The sequence below is a fragment of the Sturnira hondurensis genome, unplaced genomic scaffold, assembly GCF_014824575.4.
Source record: "Sturnira hondurensis isolate 20B ecotype Veracruz unplaced genomic scaffold, ASM1482457v3 Scaffold0009733, whole genome shotgun sequence".
NCBI lineage: Eukaryota > Metazoa > Chordata > Mammalia > Chiroptera > Phyllostomidae > Sturnira > Sturnira hondurensis.
The window spans coordinates 7,098,591-7,123,392 of NW_028082364.1; the positions used below are offsets into that span (position 1 = coordinate 7,098,591).

Here is a 24,802-nt window from a genome sequence, read left to right on the forward strand (position 1 = left end):
GATTTTGTCTCGTTTCTTCTTCTGGACACCTCCCTGCCGTGCAAATGGGTGCCATCGTGCTCACTTCCTTCCCGAGTCTTTATGGAGGTGGCGGTGCAGTGCGCTCACCTAAGACGGCCAGTCCACCGTGTGCAGAGCCCCACCTTCTCCCCCAGCACTGCTGAGCGTGGACCCCTGGGGTGACTCCCAGCTGCGGTGCCGTTGGTGGGGCGGCTCCTGTCCTGGAAAGGTGCCGGTTCTTCATTTGCTCAGCGGGGATTTGCTGAAAGCCTCCTGGTGTCAGGTGTTCTCCAGGCCCGGGGCCAGTGGGAAGCGGAGCAGAGTCAACAGCTCCTTGCTTTTACGGACATTCGTTCTGGATGATGCAGAAGGACCCCAGGTATTAGCACACGAATGAGTAGCACCGACAGCATCTGAGATGCGCTGCCTCCCGGGAAGGGAAGTAGTGCAGGGCAGAGCGACAGGGCGAGGGTGAGGGAGGGAGGCCTGCAGTGTGCAGCTGGGGTTGGCCCCTGTGAGCCCTTGGGCGGCCCTGGGGGGGCAGAGGCCTGGAGGGGCAGACAGGGAGCCGGCCCTGGGGCTGCCGGGGCGAGGCTTCCAGGAGAGGCAGGCAGAGGCCCAAGCTGGCCCAAGTCCAGGGTCTGCATCAGGGAGGTTGCGTGGCTCCTCCTCGGCCTCCAGATGAGCCCCGCCTTGCGCTGCGCGTTGACCGCTGTGGCGGCCGTGTGAGGAGCAGGCTCCTGAGGGGCAAGCACCACACCAGGGGACCGGTCACTCGGCCCTCACTCTGGTCCTGGGAGGAAGGGCGGCCTGGCCCCTGGTGTCCTGGTGCAGCCAGAGGGGATGGTCAGCAGGGGTCTGGTTGGGGGACAGCTCTGACAGGGCTGGCGATGGACCAAAGTGGCTGTGCAGAGAGCCCTGGTGTGTCCACCTGTGCTTGGCCAGGAGCTGGCGGGGCAGTGGCTGTGTCTCCGTCTCCCACGCAGAAGCGGACGGAGCAGGGTTCGGGGAGGAGGGCGGACAGGATCCTGGCCCGGGACACGGAGTTCGGGCCCTGCTTGGGGCAGGAGAGGTGGCAGGGCTCCAGGTTCTGGAGTCCGCGGTCCCCACACGCACAGCCTGAGTCTGGGGCTGGGGCCTTGTGGCGCGAGCAGCCCGGGGAGGAGCTGGATCTGGACTGGCACAGGGGCCCCCAGGATGCAGAGGCCATTGCAGGGCTGAGGGGAGGGGGCCACGCATGGGGGGGTCCCTGTCAGGGGGCCTGGGAGGAGCTGTCACTCCGAGGCACTGCTAAGCGGCCATCTGTCTGTCCTGGAGGAGTGTGGAGTCCTGACTGTGAGGTTTTTTGGTTGCTACTTAGTTCCGGTTGTTAGTTGCCTTCACTTTAGAAACTGCAGTCCTGGACCCCTTCTTTCAGACCCACCCACACAGGCGCTCTGGGCTTCAGCAGGAGCCCCAGCCCCTGCTGTTAGTGCCTCAGAGTAGCTGCTGCTGGGGCCGGAACTGCCTTTCCCTGGGCCGATTCCCCCCGCTGCAAGCAGGTCACCGATCCCAGGAGTGCCTTGGTCAACACCCCTGAGTAGCTCTGACCACAGCAGGTCGGGAGGGCCCTGGAAAATAAACACTCATCCTGCCAGTCGGAGGTGCTTTGGCTTCAGTTGTTGATTTCATGGGAAGCGAAGGCTTCACTTGGTTCCCTGGCTGGTGTGGCTCCGTGGACTGAGCACTAGCTTGCGAACCAAAGTGTTGGCAGTTCGATTCCCAGTCAGGGCATGTGCCTGGGTTGCAGGCCAGTCCCCAGTAGGGGGCGCGCAAGAGGCAACCACACATTGATGTTTCCCTCACTTTCTCCCTCCCTTCTCTCTCTAAAAATAAGTAAAATCTTAAAAAAGAACTTTTTGTGATTCCATGTTCACACCCGGGGCTCCCAGCAGGTGCGGGCAGTGTTGCCATGACTCCCTCCTGACACGGCAGAGTCCTGGGTACCGGGGTGCCCTGGCTTGTCCCCTCCTTTTCCGGAGCAGTGAGCGTGCGTGTGAGCTGAGCTAGTTAACCCCAAACAGCTCTAACGTCACAGAGCGCTGCTCCTGAGGGCACCTGTTGTTTTCCCGGCCGGGCTGTGGCGGGGGTTTCCAAGGCAGGGGACGGAGCTCCTCCTCGGCGCCAGGGGCCCTTCTGCTTTCCCAGCAGCACTTCCTAGCCTCTGCGTGGGGCCTCGTTCTTACCGTGAAATCCAACCAGGCTTGTGAAAGTCGCTTACCTGGTGTGACACAGGAAGGGGCAGGCCGTGGTGTGAGGCGGGGCTGGGGGCCCTGGGCAGGCGCCCTCCAGGGGCGCCCCCCATCCCTGCCCTGTGGTGAGTGTGTGTTCTTGCCCCGCAGGACCCCGGAAGACCTCTCCAGGTTCATCGTGGAGCTGCAGCAGCGAGAGCTGGCCCTCAAGGACAGGAACAGCTCCATCACCAGCAGGTAGGCCCTGCGTCTGTCTGGGGAGGGGCTGGTGAGCACTCCCTGGCCTGGTTCAGGTACGGCTGCATGGTGTGCTTCACTGTCCTGGCTTTGGCCTGGGCGAGCCCTGTGTCTCCCCCGGGGGCCGTGAGACTCAGCGCAGGGGCGCACTGTGCCGGGCACCACTGCATTTCTGGGAGTGGGCTTCCGGGACCCAGACCAGGAGCACCTCGTCTTTGTGGTGGTGGGGGCTCCGAGGGGTCCCCAGTGGTGTGGGACGGTAGGCCTGGGCTCCAGCATCTGTGAGCGTGTGGCCTGGTGCACTCAGGAAGGCCCACAGAGCCTCACGGGGCCTCCAGGATGCAGCCTGTGCCACGGTAGCTGCAGCTGTGGCGTGCGCAGTGGGCTTTCTTCCTGAACCGCTGCTCCAGAGGCGGGAGCCGCATGCCCTCTTCTGGGGCCTGAGTTGGGCGCTCGCCTCCCGGCACCCAGGGCACGTGTGTTTGCAGCACCGTGTCTGCCTCTGGTGCTGCCCATGCCCTGCGGTTCAGTCCTGTTCCCACGCTGGCTCCTTGGCGTCGACCCCCTGACCCGCGGTCACTCCTGACCACTCACCTGGCTCTGCCTTTGTCCCCACGGCCGGCTCTTCTCAGCACTGCCTGCCCCCATGTTCTGCAGTCACAGGACAGGTCTTCCTGAAACGTGTGTCAGGCCATGTCGCTCGGTGGTATTCCGTCTTGGTCTCCTTCAGCCAGGACTCTTCACGCCAGCCAGTCAGGATGGGGTCGGGCGCCGGTCAGCAGTGACGGGAAGGTGGACCGGCGCTTCCATCCCTTCCCCTTCCAGCATGCTCGTCCGTCACCTCTGCCCGCCCTCCCCCAAGGTGTCCTGTCTGCCCAGGCTTGGCCGCGGTGGGGGTGATGAGTTGGCGCCTCCCGTTGCCTGCCAGCTGGCGGGGTGCCCCGCCCCCGGCTCCTGCCGCCCTATCCCGTCCTCAGCTCGGATCCGCACTGCGGCAAGTGAGCGGCTCAGAGCTGAGTGCGCAGCACCCTCTGGACAGCGGACCTGGCTGTTTTACTTTAAACCTGAGTGGTATGGTATCTCGTTTCCCAGCAGATGGCACCTGGGAAGGCTGCTGTCCAGGCTGGTGGCAGGCAGGGTCCGTGTGGTGCCCTTCTGGGCGGCGGGCGGTATCTGCGAGGCCCCTGCCCTCAGCAGTGAGTGCTTTCTTCCTGCGGCTCCTCAAACCTGGGTGCAGTGCTGTGCACTGGGCAGGCCCTGGCCGGGGGTGCGGGCGTCGGGGTGTGCGCATGTGCACACACACACGTGTGTTCTCATTCATGTGGGAGCATGAAAAAGCGTGAGGGGTGTGTTCAGTAGGAGAGATGTTTGCTTTGTGGCCACCGAGTTGGCCAGTGGACAGGGCGCAGGAGAAGGGCCTTTTCTGCTCGATTGGCCAGAGTAGGGAAGTACACCGGAAACCAAAGCAGACGACGCATACCTGGAGGCCCAGAGGTGGGACACCTGTCCGAGAGCTGCGCGTCCCAGACGCTTGTCCCCAGACTCTCAGTCATGGACACTTGCCCTGCTTGCTGCGTGGCTGGTGTGCAGCTGTCTGCAGACCCCCTGGGTGGCTCTCCCAGGCCTGTGGGGGTGCTGCCGCTCCTGTCCCTGACTGCCAGGGCTATGGTGGGTGTGTTTGTGTGTCTGCAAGGCTGCAGGGGCGCCTCCCTGTCCGGGGCACACCGATGATCAGGACACTGGCCTCTGCCTAGGGTCGGCTCCCTACAGGGGCTTCGGCTCTTTTTCTCCAAACGTGGGGTCTGGAGCATGTGCCTCCCAGGGCGGTGGTGATTGCACAGCACCCCGCCCCGCAGTTGGGCTCCCCCTCTGTCTGTTCTGCTCCTGCATGGGTTTCCTGTTCTGTGGAAGCCTCTGCAGGGTTTGCAGGGCCCAGTGGGCTCGCTGCGCACACGCGTGGCACACAGGCTTATCAGAAAGACAGGAGTGTCTCCTTCGTCTTTGGGGACATGGGAGGACCTGCAGCGTGGGCCAGGCCTCTGGGGCGCCTGCGCGAGTCTGCCCTCCACTCTGGTGCTCAAATCTCCTTCCTTCTTGCTTGGCCATTAGGCCGGAAAAGAGAGCCCAGCAGCCCCTTGACCGCTGTGGCTGAATGGAGGGACCCTGGGCCATCTGTCGGGCCTGCAGGGCTCGAGCTGCTGGGCCCCGCCCTGCCTGCAGTGCCGAGTTTGGCCATGAGGTGGCGCTGGAGCACTTGAAGCCACGTCTCCTGCATAGCCTTCAGCACCTCCCTGGGCCTTCCCCGGAGCGCTGGTACCAGCACTGTTACCAAGCCTAGACCTTTGGGGGACAGTTTGAGAGGGTGAGGAGGGATGGCTTGAGGACAGGCACTGAAGGAGCTCGCCAGAGGCTCCCCGGGGGATTACCCTTCTCTTCTCCCTCTCCCCTCCCGCCCTCTCTCCTCACCTTAGGCCGTGTTCCTGGCTCCCCCAGAAACCCTTCCACAGGCCCCACACTGCACCTCGGGGTGAGCTGGACCGTCCGCAACGCCTGGCTCTGGGCCTGCTTGAGTTGCTGTTATTTTCCAGACCCTCTGGCTTTCGTCTCTGAGACAAAGCCCCCGTCAGCCCTGAGAGAGAGTCCAGGCCCTCCTGGGGCCCAGCGGGAAGTCTGGCTCAGGGTCAGCACCTGGCCTGCCTGTGCGGCTGCTGGCGGGGTGGCGTTCAATGGGCGGCTGGGCGTGGGGGCTGGCCTCCGATCTGGGGACGCACCGGGAGGGCAGTGGCAGAGGGCTACTGCGCTCCTCCCAGGCTTGTGCAGAGCTGGAGTCGGGACGCGATTGGATGGCCATTCTTGCTGCCAGCACTCGGGTGTTTTTAGTTTCCCGAAGGCGACATTGGAGTGTGGCTCTTAGGTTGGGGCGGGCACTCAGTCGGCTCCACGCTGCCCTGTGGTGTCCCAGGACGGCCACTTAGTGCGGCACTCGTCCACGGCCCGGACGCAGAGAGCCTCCCGCTGTCCTCAGATGTGAGCTGTGGCTCAGTGCGTCTGGCGCAGGGGCTGAGGGTCTGTGTTTCCAGCAGGGTCCAAGGTGGCCCTGCTGGTCTGGCCCACAGTGGGAGCAGCAGGAAGAGAGCCACCTCCTCTACCTTGGGCTCCCCAGGGCAGGGCCGCAGGGCTCTCTGAGAAGCCTGGCCTCCTCGTGTCGGGGTCATCAGCCGCATTCTTTGCAGGCCCTCACTCCGGTGCATGCGCGTCCGGGTGCTGCTCCCTGGGGGTGGCCTGTGTGGCCCAGCACAGGCCCTGCCCGCTGCCAGCTGAGGCCTTCGACTAACCGCCGGTCCTTTCAGTGACTGTGCAGACCAGGAAGGCCCAGACCTTCGCTTGAGACGGGCCCAGCACCGTCCCTGGGCTTGATGCTGCAGAGCCTGCTCACCTGCTGCGTTACCTGGGGCCTGGGAACACGGCCCCACCCCCACTCGGCCCCCTGCCCCTGCCCAGGGTGAGCTGCGACTGAGCCCTCCCTCCTGAGCCCCTTTACCACATTGCCTGGGATGGGTGAGGGGCCCGAGTTGGAGGTGGCACTGGCAGGGACACTAGATTTGGGCCCTGTAGCTCTGGAGGGGGCGGCAGGCAGGGCCAGCTTCTGGAGGGCAAGGGCTGGCCGTGGCCGGGGTCAGACCAGCTCTGCTCGACCAGCCGCAGCACCTGGCTCCCCCCGCCACTGCAGCCAGTCCCCGGGTCTCTTCCCAGCCAGACGAGCCACCGAGCCACTGTTAATGCCGCACACCCAGACTGCTTCCTGCGAGTTTTGCATTTCCATGTTTAAAATGGCATTTGCATATTCATAGGTCTTTTAAATAAGTTTTTATTGTTAGGGGATGTGGAAGTGGATAAAGTGTGAAACTTCCCCTTGTATTCAAGCACTGGAAAAAATTCAGCCTCAAATGAAATCGATTTCTAAGCAGCTAGTTCTGTGGCGGTTGCTGTCGGAAAATCACTCTGGAAGCCGGCGTGTTCCAGGTTCATGTCGCCATCCCCTTGTTCCCTCGGTGTGTGGGCCCTGCGTGGGAGCGCCCAGTCTGCACCTGGCCCGGAGGCTTGTCAGTCTTATGGGCTTCTCCTGGCCGGGACCCCGACATCTGCCATCTCCTGGGGACAGTGTCCCCCTCCCCCTCTCGGTAGTGGCTGTGAGGTGGACAAGACTCTGGTTTGGGAGGCAGCGGGGCTTTCCCCCAGGTCTGCTGGGTGGCCTCCTGTGGGTGAGTCCAGGCTGTCCCCAGGAGCTGGCTGCACTCTCTTCCCTCCTTTCTCTTCTCCCTCCGTATCAGAAGGGCTTTTCACTAAGCTGCCTCCCCCTCTGTGGCCCTGCATGTGCGGCATCTCAGGGCAGGGAGAGAACCCAGCTCTGGCCCAACGGCAGCTAGTGGTTGGGCCTGGTCTGAGCCACGCACGGCCCACCCTCAGTCTTGGCACACGCCAGCAGGGAGCCCAGACCACACTCCCTTGCTGCTCGGTGGAGCAGCTCTCCCTGGGCCGGGCTCCGCCCCTTGGACACCTCCAGTACAGACCGGGGCTCCGGTGGGCCAAGGTCGCTGGAAGATTCGGAGACCAGTTAGGGGGCTCCTTCATGCCGTTCTTTGTTCAACAGTGAGCTCTTAGGTGTCACTCACTTCTGCTTGTGTTCACGTGTTTAAGGGCATCTCGAGCCTAACACCACTGTGGCTGCACGTAGGAAGAGCTGGGCCCTCTTGCTGACAACGCCCAAGCGCCCTGGCAGCTTTATGTGGACTGCGCGAGACCCCACGCTGCTGGCGGGGGGCGTGAGTGAGCCAGGAAAGCGACCACATGGATTCCTGACGTTCCAGCACGGGGTGTAGCTCTCGGGTCGTGAGCCAGTCTCAGGACACTGTCCTGCCCAGTTGGTCAGATAATTAACACCGAGTGGGTCTCCCTCCCTCGGTGGCTTCAGCCCCACATCCCAGCAGCTGTGAGGGATGGGGGACAGTTGTGAGGTGGCAGAGCCCCTTCTCTCTGAGAACACAGCCCAGAGGTCTCAGTGTGTGTTGAGTGCCCTTAGCTCAAGTCAGCTTGTGTGAAGACTGGGCCTCTGGGAGCCGACTTCGGGCTGAAGGGCTGTTCCTGCTCCTGAGGCGCCTCTACATCCTGTTGCAAACTGGATAGGACCTGTGGGGACAGAGGCGCATGTGCGTCAAGTGTCCGTGTCCCCAGAACCCGACACGCTCTCTTCCCTGACCCCTGCACTGGTCCTATAGAGAGGCACCTGCTCCTCGTGCTGCAGCAGGGTCCCCAGGGCCACGTGTGTCCTTCCCGTTGGCATCTATCTCCACAGCCTGTGCCCCCCGTCCACAGGCATTGCCGGTGTCACTGTCTCACACCAGGTATCCAGGGGTCAGTTGCTCCTTAGGGTCCTGCCACTCATGTTCCGACCTTTTCTAACTCCGAGGCAGAGAAACCCAGTTCGGCTGACTCCGTCGGAAGAACAGCATGGATTTGCTGGGACTGGGCAGATTTCGGCAGGTCGTTGGCTGGCACCGAGTCCTGCTAACTCCCTATGGTCCTGGTGCGGCAGGCCTTCAGGAGGAGGGGCGTCCGGGCCCTGCCTGGAAGGAGCGTTCCTTCTGCCCGGGATGCTGGAGCCATGGGGCCTCGTCAGAGAGCTGGAGGGGGCTCCTGCTTGGCCGGTCTCCGCTGTGCTTCCCGAGCGCCTGCGCTTGACAGGCCCCTGTCAGCTGCTTAAGGGTTTTGTAGGGAAAGATGTGCTGAAGATGCAGGTTCCCGGGGCGTCTCCCCGGAGACGCAGGTTCAGGGCTGTGCTGAACACACGCTGCCTCTCTCTCAGCACAGCGAGTCTGCACCGTGGGCACGCGCTCTCGTCTGAGGCGGGCGCCGGGCGGGGCTGCAGCTCAGCAGAGGCCACAGACCCCCGCACACACGCGGCGTCCTCGGGGCCGCAGCGCCGACTCTCCCTGAGAACGTGGAGCTGGCGTTCGTGGGGTCGCATCAGTCCACGCTCACCGCTCCTGAAAATCAGAACAAAAGTTTACAAAACTGCCTACGGTGGTTTCTGTAGTTTCATTAAAAAGAGCTCATTACTTCTTAATATGAAGTGGATTTATGGAAAATGTGTTTTCTGCCCTGGCCAGGTGGCTTAGGGGATTGGAGTGCCATCCCACACACCAAGAAGGTTGCAGGTTCAATCCCTGGTCAGGGCACAGGCTTGGGTTGTGTGTTTGACTCCCGATCTGGGAGCGTGCAGGAGGCAACCAATCGATGTTTCCCTTTCACATCAGTGTTTCTCTCAAGTAACTGAACGTTTCGGTTGAGGACTGAGAAGGGGTAGTGAAAAGAATTACATTGTTGTACGTTTTTTCGGACCTCCCTAAGTCTGTTTAGTAGAAGGCAGCTGACTCTCACATCTGCATCCGGTTTCGTGATGCGCTGCTTCCGTTGAAGGAGGTCTGGCCTCGCACAGATCTGTAGTCGGAGGAAGGAGGCCCCTCGCATCCCTCTGACCTACAGGACCAGGTCCCCCCTCAAAGCACCGTTGGTGCTCGGAACGTTCCTTCGTGCGGGTGGCGATCCCACCACTGGTATCGCCCTTCTGCGTGGCATGTCTTTGAACTTCGCCCTTCTGCGCGGCGTGTGTTCGAACTCCCATTTTGCAGCTAAAGGGCCCTTGGTAATGTGTCTCCATTTGAAACTCGAGGACACCAGTCTCTAAACACTGGGGAGATCTCCTGAGGTTTGGTTTTCCGTGGGAAGGCGTTGTTCACGTCTCAGGAAGGAGGCCGGTGGGCCATATTGGGGGAGGGCGAGTGTGGACGTCTGCATCTCCGCCAGCAGGACCGCCGTTCCGTGCAGCGGCTCTTGCTCTGGATGACCAGTGCGGGAGACTGACGGGGCTCTGGTGAGGCCGGAGCTCGGGCTGCCCCTCGGTGGTTTCTGGAGTGCGGGGCTGTCCTGTGCTCTGAGCAGGTGAGGCCACTGGGGTCCCGGGAGAGTCCTTGGTGACAGAAGACAGCGCCTCCCCAGAGGCCTTTGCGGCTGCTGGGCTCACTCAGGCTCTGGAGCTGCCGCCGCAGCGGGTGTCTTGTCCCACATTGCCACCTTTCCCCCAGCTAAAGACCCTGGTGCTTTCCTGCCAGGGTCAGGAAAGGATGTTCAGCTTCATGTCATCCTGGAAGTTGTAGGATGACAAGGAAAGGAAGTAAAGCGTGCGCAGTGGGAAGGAAGAGATAAAGCTTTGTTTGCAGATGACACGATTGCCTGCATAGAAAACCCCAGAGAATTGACCGAAAGCCCCAGAACTAGCAGATGGCTACGGCAGGGCCGTGGGGTCCAAGTTACCACGCGCGAGCCCGTCGGTTTGCTGTGCGGCAGCAACAAGCAGTTGGGACTTGGAGTCAAGGGCACAGTGCCATTTGCACAGTCCTGACACTCCCAAGGTCCCCCAACAGACCCAAGGAAAAACGTCCGAGTATAAAGGTGACAAAATAAGTTCAAGAGTCACGTGAGGAGATGACAGGACTCAGGTGAGAGGAGTCGAAGACGCTCTGAACAGATGCGGCGATATTCCACGTTCGCGGACAGGGAGACTCGGCCTTGGCGGCCCGTCGGTTCCCCTCCACTCGAGGTGCAGGGGCAGTGTGACCCCAGCCAGGCCCCAGCGAGGCGTGTGGGTGTCGGCAGGCTGCTCTCGAGTCTGCGCGGCCAGGACAGCGCCGTGGTGTTGAGAGGAGCAGAGCCGCAGGGCTGGCGGTACGTGGCTCTGAGACATGCTCACCAGGCTGCGAGGCTGCCGCGAGCAGGACGGCACGGTGTCGGTGGAAAAGTGGGCAGACGGATCCATGGGGCAGGACCGCTGGCCCAGAGAGACGCCCTGAAAGTGCAGCCTGCGGCCTCTGTCCAACAGAGCCCCCGGGGCGCACTGCCACCGTGGCAGTCTTCCAGCGAAGGGGGCTGGGGCAACTGGGCATCAACGCGCTGAGCAACTAAGTGAATCTGGGGCGTGTTTCCCGCAGGGACCCACGCGAAGTGGGCTGTAGGTCTGGACACAAAAGACGCACGGCCGTGGAAGTGGCAGGGCACAGCGGGAGCAGGCCGAGTCGACCCTCAGCTTTGCATTAGAGGCAGCATCATGAGCACTGTCTGCGAGAGGAGACGCTGATCAGCTGGACTCCGTAAGAGCAAGACGCTCCTGTGTCTGGGAGGGACCAGACACGGGTCGGCAGATGTCTGCAGAGCACACGTCTGACCGAGGAGGCGTCCCAGGTCCTTGGAGAGCTCTCAGAAATCATCAGTGAGAAAACTACTGAGCAGTTAAAAAGTGGGTGAAAGGCCTGGCCAGACCACGCCCCCAGGGGGACGCACGGATGGCAGACAAGCACACGAGGAGACGCTCCTCCTCCCGAGTCCCGAGGGAAGTGTAGACGCCACCGCACACCTGTCAGGACGGCCGGAGCACAGGGCACGGACACCCGCGGATGTGGGGCCAGGGCGCACCCTCGCTGCTGGTAGGGGTGCAGGGGTTAGGGACGGGGGTAGAACAGGCAGAGCCCACGGGGTTTGTCATCTGTGAGCATACTCGGTGGACGTGTGGCGTTACGTGTTTGTCAAGGTCTGTGGGACACGCGGGCAGAAGGCGAGCCTCGTGTAAACTCTGGAGCAGCGTTTAGTAGCAGCGTGCAGGTGCAGGTTTGCTCTGCGGCAGAGGCCCCGCACTGGCGTGGGCTGCCGGTGACAGGGCTGGGGGTGAGGTGCACGGGACCCCTAGTCCGGCTCCGTGAGCCCGAGCCTGTCCTGAGCAACGAGCAGGAGCCCTGCGGGTGCGCCTGGAGAAGCAGCTCCCCCAGCGGGCGGACTCCCAAGGCCGCTGGGGGTGGGGCCCAGCCTCACTCCGTGCTGCAGCAAGGGCACCCCTCCCCCTCACCTTGTCGTGGGCCCTCGCCCTTGGTGAGGCAGCAGGCGTGTGTGGCTGGCTCCTCGGGCCCGTGAGGGTGCGCACTCTCGGGAATGCCCGCCACGATGTCGTGGGAGGCAGGTGGGGAGGTGCGGTTGGCATCCAACAGAACAGGAAGTCCAGAGGAGGGCGAAGGACAGGAGGGTGGGGCACACCTGGGCTAGACAGCTGGCCTCTCAGTGTGAGCCAGGGACAGTCCCAGGGACGGGGCTCAGCGGGGAAGCAATGTTCCTTTGAATTTTAAATTGGTTTCAACTCCTTCCGATTTAGCCGTCTTGACAGTTCCTTTCTGCTCCTGTAGGATGTTCAGTATTCTCTCATTTTTATGCTCTGCTAATTTTATTGTCTTTCCATATTTTCTTGCCATAAATGTAACAGATTTTATTGTGTTTAAACCATTTTTAATATAGCTTCCCGTAAAAGCCAGAGAAAACAAGGAGGGGTTCTGCCTAGAGCACTTGTCCTCCCATTTTTAAGCGCTTGGGCCAGGAGGGCCAGGACGGCCTGGGAGCTGTCCCTGAGATGTCACCACTGCCCGGCCCTGGGGCGAGCTTCTGTGAGAGCGGCCCTGGGGGTGTGCGGCAGGAAGCCAGAGCCCTTCCTAGCTCACGGCGCAGCAGGAGAGGCAGGACAGGGTTTTGGGGGGATCCCACACCGAGGCACGCTGGGTGTGGGAGGGGTGCCTTGCTCCCAAGGTCAGGCCTGGGGGCCCAAGGTCATGGGGTTCCTATGCTCCTCCCCAGGGTCAGTGCGAGTGTTTCTCAGCTGTGCTCTCTACGCTGCTCGTGCTGGGCTGTGCTGGGGGCGGCCACCCCTGCATGAGGCTGGACGAGAGGAAGCAGCCCAGATCGGCGTGGTGCAGTGTGGGGCGCCCCGCCGCCAGCCGTACAGCGCTGCTGAGTCCTGGGGGCCCCTCCATAGCCGGCTCTGACAGCGCTGCCAACAGCTGCCTCCCGGGGGCCCATCCCCCGGGGGGCTGCTCCACGGGGACCTTTGGTGCTGGTTTTATGCTGTGGCTCCTGCGCTTTTTGTGTGTGTGATTCACTCTCTAACCTGCCTTTATCCTAATCACAGCCCTGGCACCCGTGGCAGTTCGTTCCCGCACGTGTGGGTGGCTCCGGGATGGGGCCGCAGCACCCCAGTGCACGGCCCTGGCTGCAGCGGCCACCCTTGGGAGCTTTCTGCTGGCCTGGTGACACAGTGCTCCTGGTCTGTGTCCTGCTCTCTCCAGAGGTCCAGGGCTCCACTGGCCAGCTGGGCACCAGGTCTGTAAGCACTGGGAGGGTAAATGGGCCCTGGTGCAGACCTCAAGTCGTGGTGCCCGCGGAGCCCCAGGTGCCGGCCTCTGCCGGTGCTGTGACACCTGCAGCCATCCAGCGGGGTGTGCGGTCCTGTCTGACAGACCCAGACGCCTGCTCTGGGGACAGGTTTCAGCTCCCACAAGAGTGGGAGTCCGGGGAGGGCGGTGTGTCCACTGAGCCCACTGTCGGTCCTACCCTGGGGCCGCGTGCTGCATCAGTGGCAGCTGTGATGGGGTGGGTCTGTGAGAGGTGGCGCCAGCTCTTCTGTCAGATGCCCTGGGCCCCGCCCCCCCCGGCAGTGTCTTCTCTCCATTGTGGGTTGGGTCCCGATTCCCTGGCGAGGCAGTGGAGACGCAGCAGTGCCCGGAGCCCCCCTCCCCCAGGACAGGTCCCGGGCAGGCTGTTGGACCACCTTGTCCGTGTGTGCAGGGGTGACTGTTTCTTCGAGGGCGAGCAGTGGCGGGTCCTGGTCCGTGTCCTCTCCTGCAGCTTCCGCCCCAGGGAGGCAGGCGAGGCTGAGAGTGCACCAGCTGCCTTCCTGCCCTGTGGGCATCCATCCCCCCTCACTCCCCACCATGTGCAGGGGGGACGGGGAGGGCGTGCCACCACTTGGGGTGGTGGCAGCTGTCTGTCCTGCTCTGGGCATGGGAGAGTGGGCCCCAGCCCAATGGGCTCCGTTCGCCACAACCAGGGGGCCGTCGGGGCTGCAGATCGGCCCTTCCTGTGACGGGAGGTGGCTGTACTTTGTTGTCCCCACCTCTTCCACGTCTGAGAGTGGCTGGAGGCCCCAGGTGGGCTCTCTGCTGGGGACTCTGCATCGAGTGGCTCCTGTCACGGGACTGGGTGCATCTGGGCATGCCCGCAGAGCCGTTCTCACAGCCGTGTCTGGAACCCCCTCACCCAGTTCACCTTCTGACAGCGCTTTCCTGACGGGCAGGTGGTTGGGTGCAGGCGGAACTGCCTCTGTCCTGGGCGGCGGCCTGGCTGCTTCCACCTCCCCAACCCCAGCCCAGAGGGTGGCCAGTGCCGCGTCCCAGACAGCAGCCCGGGCCCTGGGCTGGGACGTCTTTAAGCAGAGCCATTTGGTGAGGTGTGCAGGGCTCTTGGTAGTGGAAGGTGGTTGAGCTGGCTGGTGACAAATGCAGTTCGGTTACAGAAATGAGGAGCGATTAGCTTGGGACCCGAGGACTGGGCAGGGTAGAGGGGGTGTGAATGACTGCAGAGAGCGGGGCCAGCGCAGCCTCAGCGCCTTCCTGTTGCTGCCTGTGATGAGAAGCAGGGGAACTGACAGGCCCTGGTTGCTGGCATTCAGACCCCAGGAGGCGGGCGTGTCTGTACCCTCCAGGTGGAGTCTGAGGGCGGAGGCTCTGGTTTGGGCCACACAGCTGGGCTTTGAGCCCCTGCAGAGTGGTCAGTGCCGGTGCTATCCTTGGGGCGGCAGGTCCGTGGGGACCCAGGGCCCTCCAGACTGCTCTCCCCAGGGGGTCACCGTGGCCCAGCTCTGTGCGCCTGGCACTGAGCACCACAAGGCCTGGCCTGTTGTGCAGGCCCATCGCTGGAGTGGGACGGGCCCTGGTGGCTGTGCCCTGGTGGACAGAGGTGGCCATTCTCCTTCACAGGCTCCTTTCTTGGGGCATGTTGCTGCAGCCACCCCCCTCTGGAGGCCCTGTGGTCATGCACCTGCCCCCCCACCTCCCCCCAGTCCCCAACAGTGGTGCAGGGCCCTGGATGCCTCTGTCTGCTGCCACCCTGCTCGGGGTACGCCCCCCACACAGCACCCGCTCCCCGCTGTGAGCCGTGTGCCCCCACACCGCAGCTGTTGGGCCCTTTGAGGGGTGCGTGTGGTGTGGCTCTCGGGATGCCTGGCCTCCTGCCACCTCCCTCCCACCCCTGCCTGTCCCAGCGCCCTGGGCACGGCCTGGAGCTGGTAGGGAGGGACTCACCATGGCCCCCGGTCACTGAGCAGGAGCTGACCAGGGCAGGAGCTCCTTCCTGAGGGAGGCGATACAGGAACTGGCTGATGGCCACCGGCTTGTCTCAGACAGAAGCACAGTGTCAGCAGCCACAGGGACAGCAGGCTGGGTGCTAATTGGCCATTTCTTCGAAGCTGAGTGCTGGCTGGCTTTCAAATTGATGCTGTGAGCCAACTTTTCAGGTAGTCCGTTTTCCCGAGGCTTTACGGCTGGACAAATGTCAGGGCTCTCTCCTGACGTTATCACCTCGGCTTATTTTAACAGCTGCTGGTAAAACCCCCAGCAGCAGGGGGGTTTCCACCCCCTTGGGGCGGAAGCGGGGGCAGGAGCTCCTGCAGCCTAGCTGCATCTGCAGGGCTCACGCCACTGCTCGGAGTCTGGGCTTCTAAAGACGCAGGTGGCTGTCTTCTGCTTAGGACATCTGAAAGCTCAGGCTGGTACCTGCTCACCTGGACAGTGAGACCTTGCCCGTATCCAGGGGACACTGTCAAGTCCATGCTGAAGCTCTGCCCTGGAGACACAGGGTTCGACTCGAAGACTTGGGTGGGCCTCCACACTGGGGTCCTGAAACAGCCCTGGTGGACCCTAGGAGCCAGAGGGAGCCATGAGGGGCTCCGAGCAGGTGGCCCGGGCGTGGCTGGGGGGTCCTCTCCTCCTGCCCACATTCAGAGTGTGGTGCTGGGTCTGTGTCCACACTGACCTGTCCACTGTCTCTCCTCGTTCCACAGGGCCTGCAGTCCCTTTCCAGGGTGTGACACTCCCTCTCTCTGGACACCCCTGCCTGGGTTCCCACCTGAGTTCCCTGCCCTGCTGGCCCTGCCCTGGCCTGTAGCGCTTGGGTTTTTTTAATTTTTATTTTTAGTATTTTTTAAAGACTTTATTTATTTATCCTTAGAGGGGAAGGGAAGGAGAGAAGGAGAGAAATGTATGGTTGCCTCTCGTGAGTCCCCTGCTGGGAACTGGCCTGCAACCCAGGCATGTGCCCTGACTGGGAACCGAACCTCGATCGTGTGGTTCGCAGGCCCTCGCTCAATCAACTGAGCTACGCCAGCCAGGGCTTGGGGGGTTTCTAAGAAGGTGGCTGTGCTCCTACTCCTTGGCCCCACCTCTGGGGCCCCAAGACCGGGGTCTGTAGCTGGCTTTGGGGTCTACCAGGTATGAGACCTTGATATTGTACTTGATCTCTCTGTTGGCTCCTCCACCTGGAGAAGCACGTGTTCCTGGCTCTTCTTGGGGCTGTGGGAGGGCTTGGGGCTCCTGGGGTGCTCGGCTCCTTTTCCTGTGGTCACCGTCACCTCGCCGTTCTCTTGGGCCCCCAGCGGTGGCTGCTCCACTGCTGGCCTTGCCCTGCTGACCAGCCTGTGTTCTCGCTGGTCCCCCCTGGTTCTGACTGCCCCTCCCCCACTTCTCTCCTCGTGGTGAACACCAGGCAAGGCCCATGAGACACTGCTGCTGACTTTGTCCCTCGTCCCAGGTGGGGCTGGAGGGCGGCCTGGGTGCTGCCCCCAGCAAAGGCAGCAGAGCCCCCAGGCCCTTTTCCTGAGGCACTCACCGTGTCCCTGTCTCGTCCTCACTGGCTCCAGTTGAGGAGTTTTACCTGGTTTCTGATGGCTTTTTGGGTGAGGTGACTGGCACAGGGTCTCTCTGAGTGACTGCCCTGGTGGGGACTGGCGTGTGCATGGCTGGTGGCCACACAGTGTCCTGTGGCCCGAGAGCTAGTCCCCATTTTGACACGGAGCTGGAGCCAGCCGCTGGAGGAGGCAGCGAGCATGTGCCCAGAGACGAGGCCGCTGCTGCCAGCAGGGCAGCACCTGCAGAGAGCCTGTGGGTGCCGCCCTGAGGGGCGGGGCCTGGGGCTCCCGCAGCGTCTGTCCAGGCAGCGGGGAGGGGGCGCCCTCTCCTCCCAGGCTCTGGACGGTGTTGTGTGCCCAGCTAGGAGAAGGGGCCTATGGCCTCTGGCTGCCTCTGAGGTCTCTAGTCTCCGGGCAGCGCCTGCCCCGCCCCCGCCAGGTCACGAGTGTGAGCTCGGCCCCGGCACCCATCTGTGCCTTAATGGAGAGCCAGGCAGGGGCCTGGCTTTCTCAGAGGGACTAAAAGCTTTTGCCAGAGAAACAAAGGGTGCCAACTAATTGGTGGCTTCATTTATTTATTTCTGGGCCTGAATGGTAAACAGCTTTGCTTCTCGGCTCAGCAGGAACAGATTGGGAGCACTGGCCTGATTGATTCCTCACCTGCAGGGACGCTCGACTGGAGGGAATGTATCGATTCCGCACCTCCTGCCAAACCCTCCCTGAAAGAGGCTTAATTGCCTCCAGACCAGCTCCCTAGCACCAAGCACCGGATGCCGCTGTCATTCAGCTCAGGCTGCCACCCTGTGAGTAAAGCCTCTCCCAGAGTGCGTCCTGGAGGGGGGGCCTGGCTCCCGCTGGCCCAGGAGACACACGTGGCTGCGCAGGGAGCAGAGTTTGGTTGTGGGGAAGGAAGCCCAGCCGCCACTGTTGTGAGCAGACACAGAGTGCGCCCCCTAGGGGGTGGACGGGAGTCGGCACCAACCTCCGTCAGCGACAGAGGTCGGGGTGGATGGAACCAGCACCCTCTACCTTTGCACCTGCCCTTGCCAGGCTCACCTGCCTGTAGGCTCTCACTGCACCGGCCAGTGGCTGCTGGGGCCTGGAGCCTCTGTGCCGACATAGCTTCCAGAGATGCCTTGTCTTGACTATTGCCTTGTCTTAGGCACTTACCCCTGTGGCCAGGGCCTGACGGGTGGACAGTGTCCTAGGATGGGAGGGCCAGAGGACGGCCAGTACCGCTCCGGGACAAACACTGGAGACGGAGCAGGGACACCCTATGGACACAGAGTGCTGTGCTCTGTGCGTCTGTGTGGGGCTCTGTCCTAGCCTTTTTGGCTGGACGGTAGGAGACTCCATTTCTTCATTGGCACAAGGCCAGGACTGGCCTGGACGGGGTGCTGCTCTCAGTGCGCAGGCGGGCGCTGCCGCAGTGCGCACCAGCACCAGTGCTGTGGGTCTGGGCGGCAGCCACCTCTCACGTGACAGTGACCCAACAGCTGGAAGGTGCGGCCTGAGCTGTTTCGAGGCCTGAGAGGCAGGAATGCCTCGTGCGGACAGGTCTTACTTGGACGCTGAGTTCCAGCGTAGGTGCACACCTGTGCAGCCTGCGCCCTGCAGGGCTGAGTCTTCCCGCCCCTGGAGGTCCCCGGGCGCCCCCTTGGCGATTGCTCTGCACACAGAAGAGATCCCTGTCCGGGCTCCAGCTTCCACCATCCCGGCTCTGGGAGGGGCGGGGCTGCCCTGGGGCTCAGGAGGGGAGGCCAGGGCCCCTTGGTCACTCGAGGCAGTCCTGCTGACCTCCTGTCTTCCATTCTGCCTGTACCAAGGCTGTTCAGGTGCAGTGGTATGTTTGTATCTTTCCTGGGTCTCATTTCATTGTTTAATGAAAAGTGGAAATAGTGGACAGCCTTTCCCCCCCATTTTAGCTGATGTGTGACATCAGCAGGTGGCAGTTCTGCCCCTCCAGTCTCACCCACTGGGGCAGCCACGTGGAACAGCAGGGTTCCTCCCGACTGGCTTGTCAGCGGTTGTCTGAGCGTGTGTCCGAGCATCTCTGGCCATCTGTCTGTGGGGGTGTGTCCCTGAGGCCCCACCACTGGTAGGCCCAGCTCAGCCTGGGGTGGAGCAGGAGGGAGCTGCCTTGCCGGAGCTGGCAGGCCCCCCATGGAGGCGACACCAGCTATTCTCCAGCTTCCCAGAGCCACCCTCCCCCTGAGAGTCTCAGGCAGGTCCTTGTGCTGTGGTGCTGGTGGTCCCCGAGGCCGGTCCTGGCCCACGGCCCAGTCTTGTGCCTGGTCCCTCCATGCACAGAGGCGTTTACCTTGAAAAGCAGACGATCTGGCCTGCTGATGAGCTTTGCACATGGTGCCCCCAAAATGCCAGCCCCAGGTGGGGTGCCGGCTGTGGGGTGGTGGGTGCAGCCTGCTCTCACACTGCCTTCCCCCTTGGTGCTGCCAATGGGGTGGAGAGTGGTGCAGTCAGCACCACTCCCGGTCGCATCTGCTTGCTGCCCCAGTTCCTGCACCGCACAGGGAGAGAGCGGCTGCTAACCAGGTCGTGGGCAGAGTCGCCATGAAAATGCCCAGCCGGCAGCGCCTGTGGGGCCGTCCTGTTGGGGTCTGGCCCTGTAGATGTCGTGTCATGGTCCCTGCCTTCAGGGGACCTGTGGTTGGGGGTCCCTGGGGTAGGCTCTTGTCCAGCCACCCCCCACCCCGGTAAGGCCCCAATGGGGAGTGCGCACGCCTGTCTCATAGCGTGTCTTGCACCGCACGTGTCTGCAAGCGTGTCTGAGGGGCTGTGCTCCGTGGCGTGTCCCTGCTGGGCTGGGCACCTCTGCCATGCTCGTCACTGTGTTGGGTGGACGAGGGAAGGCCCTCCCACACACCTGGCCATGCTTGTTCACACTCCAGCCCGGTGGAGACCCCTGCTGCCTCCCTGTGGGTCAGAGCTGTGCACTTCCAGGGGACGTGGTTCGAGGCCGCACCCACCCTCCCTTTCTGCAGCACCTGCTCCCACTGGCACCTCTCTCCAGAACGCTGGGCCGAGAGCATCTCGACGTCTGCGTCACAACAGCCTTGGCGTGGCGGTGTTGGGGAAACTGCTCTGGCAGACACAGCCCCCGGCACGGAGGCGGCTCCCGAGGGAGGCTCCGTCTGGCGGCGGATGGGGCTTTCGGGACTGTTTGCGGCTCTGCGTTCTGCGCCGTGGTGGGCGTGGACGCCTGTGTGGGATCGGGGAGTGGGAGCTTGAGGAGGAGTTTTGGTTTACTGTGCAGAAATCCCTGTTGCTTTGGAACCCCGGGGGGCTGCCTCTTGGACATGGAGTGGTGTGGCCTGTGACCCTCCCTGTCCTGCCCTCTGGGCTTCAACGACCTGCTCATCCCCTTTGTTGTTGCCCCGACTGGGGCCGTGGAGCAGAGGGTGCTGCTACCACTGAGCGCAGGGAGCCCCCGAGCGTGCGCAGGGAGACAGTGAGGGAGCCCTGTGAGATGTCAGTCTTCATTCCGAAACTACACATCCAGCAGATGGCCCGAGGTAGCGCTTCTAATGGCAACGTTCAATCAGCAAGTGAAAAGATGTGTGTTACCGAGCACGCTTGGTGGGCGCTACAGAAACTGAGAAGCCCTGGGACTGCCTAGGCTGCACCGCTGTAGCAGGCGGCCTGCTAGCTCCCGGGTACTAGAGGCCGGCTGTGGAATGCGCTGGACTCGTCCTGTGCGGGGGCAGGGGCGGCGTGGCTGAGGCCGCCGGGTAGCCCAGGCCCCTTGTCCTCATGCGTTCTGATGCCCACGGCTCCTGGACTCCCCTCCCCACTGTGGGACCCGAGGCGGGACCTCGAGCGTCACTCACAGTGCAAGGTCATGGTGCCCTTTTCTGAGCCCAGTGCGGTGTGCCGGCACAGGCCTGGCAGGTGGCTGAGCTGAGGTGTCATCCATGCTGGCAGAAGAAGAAACGGAGGTGTGGGGCTGTTGCCCATCCACCTGATGCCCGCCGCCCTGCTGCGGCTCAGGCCGGAGCCTAGGGCAGCATCTTCAAGTGTGGTCAAGGTGGCACAGGCGGTGAGGGGCCCAGAGGTTGGCTCGCCCTCTGTGGGAAGCTCGGCGGGTGGTCCAGCCAAGCGGTGGGCAAGGGTGGGGCAGTGGGTCCAGGGACCCCCGGCATGGCCGGTAAAGCCCCACCTGCTGACCGCGGGGTCCCTACGGAGGGCTTGCTGGCTATTGCTCGCTCACAGAGGGGTTTTGTTCAGGCCCATCCTGGGCTCCAGGCTCCCGGCTCCGGGCTCCCGGCTCTGGGCTCAGACAAAAGGCTTTCAGACCCGCACACAGATGTGCGCCTGAGAATGGAAAATCAAAGTAGGCAGAAGCCGCCTTTGAGAGCAAATGCCCCACAGCAAGTAAAACAAAGGGGAAAACACTGTGAATTCCGCTTAAATAACTTTCCGTTTTAAATGAAGTTTTAAACTAAAGGAGTGCTGTTTGGAAGCCGCCGTCTCCCCCGCGCTCCGAGGGAACATCTGCGCGCATTCTGCGCGCCGAGTGTCAGGGACCGGGCAGCCCGGGGGAGCGCTCTCTTCCTGTAATTGCACCTTGCCCGCTTCTGCCACAATGCAGGCCTGAAGCTCCAATCAGGCCAGGATGCGGCTGGGGGCCTGGCGAGGGGTCTGCGGTGGAGGTGGGGCCGCTTTGGTAGAGCCCTGAGTGGTCCATGGAAACGCAGTCAGAAACGCGGTTACGTCGCGTATGATGAAATTCTCCAGCGTTAGCCCTCTTTTTAAAATGGTCCATTTGGGGTTTTATTTTTTGGTCAGCACTTCAGAAATAGGTACTTCTGAGCACCTGGTTGGGGTCGGCTTGTCCCCTCTGCACCAGGCAGGTCACACAGGGTACCTCAGAGCGGTCCTGGGGCCCTGGGGTGCGGGCCTCTGGGGGTTTCCTGGTGGTTGCACCCTGAGGACCTCAGTTACCAGTGACCGAGGTCCAGTCACCATCCCTGGGCTGCTGGCTCCAGGTCTGCCTGGCGGCTGAGACCTCGGCATTTCCGACAACCCCCTTTCTGTCCATTATCACTCTCCCTGGCAGGCGTGGGGTCACAGACCTGGGTCTGCAGGCCGTGGAAGGGCAGAGCCCTGGGAGCTGGGGCAGAGCCCGTGTGTCCTTGGACAGGCCGATCGGCAGTTCCAGTGTCCCCACCTCATGAGTTTGGCTGGCGGCCCCCGCCCTGAAGGTGACATGGGACCTGGGGTGTGGGTGCACTTTCTAGGGCTGCAGTCTGGGGTCTGTGAAACCCTCTTGTTTCTCTGGAGCCCGATCTGGAGCGAGCTCTACAGCATCTCAGAGGGGCTGTCATGGGGCAGGGCCTGCAGGAGCCTTTGGTGGGAGGGTAGGCAGGATGGGTGCCGTCCCCATGGGGGCCAGCAAACCAGCCCCCTAGGGTCTAGGGTGGGAAGAAAGGGTGGACAGAGTGAGGGGTGCATGGGTGGGGCAGGGCACACATTTTCTTCTGGCAGTTGTCGATGCCAGAGAGCACAGGCCTGGAGAGCTGTGAGGTGTGGCCCAGGGAGGGCCCTTCCTGTTATCCTCTTCCTCTTCCTGTTCTCCTTCCTAGAGTTCAGAGGTGGCCTGCAGAGGGGGTCAGGGCAGAGAGAAGGGGGCAGAGAAAGGCTGGCCAGACACATCTCACCTGTGTGCTGGCCTTGACCTGGAGGCAGGCCCAAGCTTGGGCCAGGAGTGCAGGTGAGGAGGAGCACCGGCCTGTCTGGGTCCTCACCAGCTGGGACTTGGCCTCTGAGGAAGGGCTTCTTACAGCCGGGGGCTGGGAGGCCCCTGGCCTGCTGAGACTTGGGGGAGGGGCAGGCTGATGCCACGGTGTGAGCTGCAGATGGAGCCAGCGGATCGTAGGGAGAGGGGAAGGGGCCTCAGCTTGTCAGGTGACTGATGCCTGCAGGGACTCCCTCCTATCCCAGTGTGTGGCCTGGAGTGTGGCCTCAGGACCACGTGGGTGCCACTCTGTGTCACCCCACACTGCCACCTGGCCTGGGCTTTGGCCCTGTGCAGCTGGGCCAGACCGGCTGCTGCCCTTGTGCTTTATTCCCTAGGGCAGCCACAGGGAGCGGAGGAGGCGAGCCTCTGACTCCGAGACTGCCCTCCGTGTGGTCTTTCTCCGCTGGTCCTGCTAGCCCTTCGGTGCTGGCTGGTGTTGGTGGCATGGCCTTCTGTAACCGTGCTCTCCTGTTGTGGGCTCTCGCCTCTGGGCCCTTCTCCTGGCACGCAGCACCAGGGCCTCTTGTCTGTCTGTCCTGGACGGCTCCCTTACTACGAGGGAAGCTCCCTGGGCCCTGGTGAGGGACCTTCCTTTCCTGTGTATGCTGCGGTCCCAGGCCCGGGGCTGTCCCGGCCATTGGTGGCAGAGCCAGCTTCTTACTTCCAGATGGCTTTTGGAAAACCGGTCATGAGTCATCCTGTGCCCAGGCACCCAGTGAGGCGCAGGGAGAGTAGGGGCTCTGGCAGGGGCCCTGTCTTCGGCTTGAGATGAGCCACGTGTGACTCCCTGCTGGTGTCAGTGTCAGGAAGCAGGGAGCCTCTGTCCCTGCCCTCAGGCAGAATCGGGGCTGTGGTTCGGAGACTGCACAGCCCCCAGGGACTGGGGGGCAGTGCCTGCCCTGTGCACCTCCTGTGGCAGCAGGAGCAGGCAGCTGATGAGCTGGAGCAGGCCCGGCCCTCGGGCGATTGATTAAGTGGGACTTGGCCAAGCCATCTCCCACAGCAAAGGTGTTGGGGTGTCAGAGTGAGGCACGTCAGTGTATGCAGCAGCCGTGCTTTCAGGGTAATCATTTAACAAGGAGCAAGTTTGTTTAAACCGGAGAGCTGGCTGCAGGGGAGCTCGGTAGAAGCGCCGTGTGACTCCTGCAGCATACACTGCTCGAAGCTGGGTGTCACGTGGAGCTGCTCCCCAGAGTACGCCCCTGGCCTGGCCAGGCGAGGCCTGGAGCTGCTCCAGGAGCTCACTGTCACCCGCCTTCATCCTGTCCGGCCTGGCTTCCGCAGGTTTGGAAATCCAGCTGCAAAGGCTTTGACAGCAGACGCCTGCTGAGCCTTCGGCTCCAGAGCCGAGGCTGTTGCCCCCCTGACCGGAGGAGCTGTGGCAGCCAGCACAGCTGTGGGCACGCCATGCACCTTCAAGGGGCTCACAGATGCTGGCTGCGCATTGGGTTCTCTGCCTGCTGCCTGGGGGTCTCTCTCTCTTACGCTGGGGGGTCCTTTTAGAGCTTGTAGTCAGGACTCAGGGTGTGGAGTCCCCCTTTCCCATGCTCTGCACCTCGTGTTCCCAGAGTCAGGCGCCATCTGTGAGTCTGCCTGGGGATGCCGAGGGACTACACGGTTTGCTCTGCCGTGTCGTGCCGTGTTGTGCCATGCTGCAGGGGTCTCTGGGTGGGGAGTCTGCTACCTGTCCCCTACCTTCTCCTGTGCCCACTCCCTTTTCTCAACAACAGCCCCCTTTGTGGCCTGGTCTGAGGGCCCTGCTGCCTGCGGCTCAGGCTCCGGAGAGACGCCCGCGTCCCAGAGCTTGGGCCCGCCGTCCAGACTCAGATGCCGGGGGTTCTGCCTAGTGGCTGCGGTCTGGTGACGGGGCGTGGCAGGTGGGGAGCCCCACCTGTGTCACACAGGTTCGGGAAGCCAGTGTCTCCGTGCAGCTTGGTTTCCTTCTTCCCTTCTCCTCGCCCTCCACCGCCGCCCCTGCCCCCGCTGCCACACAGGGGCGTGTGCACTGAGCCCCTCCTTCTGCTGATGGCAGAGCGGTTGATGAGGTGCTTGTGCTCCTTCTCTGACACGTGCACATGAGGCTCTGTTAACGACCAAGTTGTTACATAAATGGTGAAGTTCGTCAGACGTGTCTGGAGAAGGAAGGTGAGCTGGGACGAGATGCTGTGGGCTCCTGCTGCTCAGCCCAGGCGCGCCAGGCCCCCATAATCCCCGAGGCTTTGCAGTGGGTAGAGGCCCCTCACCACACCCTTTCACTCACCTCCTGGGCCAGAGCAAGCACTTAGAATGGCGGTCAACCAGAATGGGCTGCCACGGTGCAGCTGTGACATGTGGGCTGCAGTGCAGGCAGGGAGCGTCCAGGCCCTAGCCTCCCACCTGCTTCCCGTGTGTGCTCAGGGCCCCGGCGGTTTCTCAGGACTCCCCTGGTGGGCAGCCAGCACCATGGGCAGTGCCCGCACCTGGGCCAGGACCCGCCCAGGAGGGGCTGGGGAGAGAGCCCCAGCTGTCTGGTGCCGGCAGAGCAGCCCTGCCCAGCTCTCTGCTGGACCAGTCGGAGCCAGAAGGCAGCCTGGAGAAGGCAGGTGCCTGGCTGGGACAGTCCTAAGAATCTCCAATTCCTGCCCAGGAGCCGACCGGTCCTCTCATAGGCTCTCAGGAGAGAACCGGAACTCAGACTCTCAGCAGGGCTTTGTCGGTTCCACCCCCGTCCCTCCACCGTGAGCAGGGGGCAGTGGGGGCGCCTCTCCG

General features: G+C 62.8%; 1 protein-coding gene across 1 annotated transcript in view; it reads left to right on the forward strand.

The window, feature by feature from the left end:
- Positions 1-24,802, forward strand: part of MAD1L1 (mitotic arrest deficient 1 like 1) — a 171,098-nt gene that overhangs the window by 38,604 nt on the left and 107,692 nt on the right. Inside the window, exon 10 of the mRNA XM_037057932.1 lies at positions 2,382-2,468. Coding sequence (XP_036913827.1) covers positions 2,382-2,468 — 87 coding nt within the window. The remainder of the gene's footprint in view (positions 1-2,381; positions 2,469-24,802) is intronic.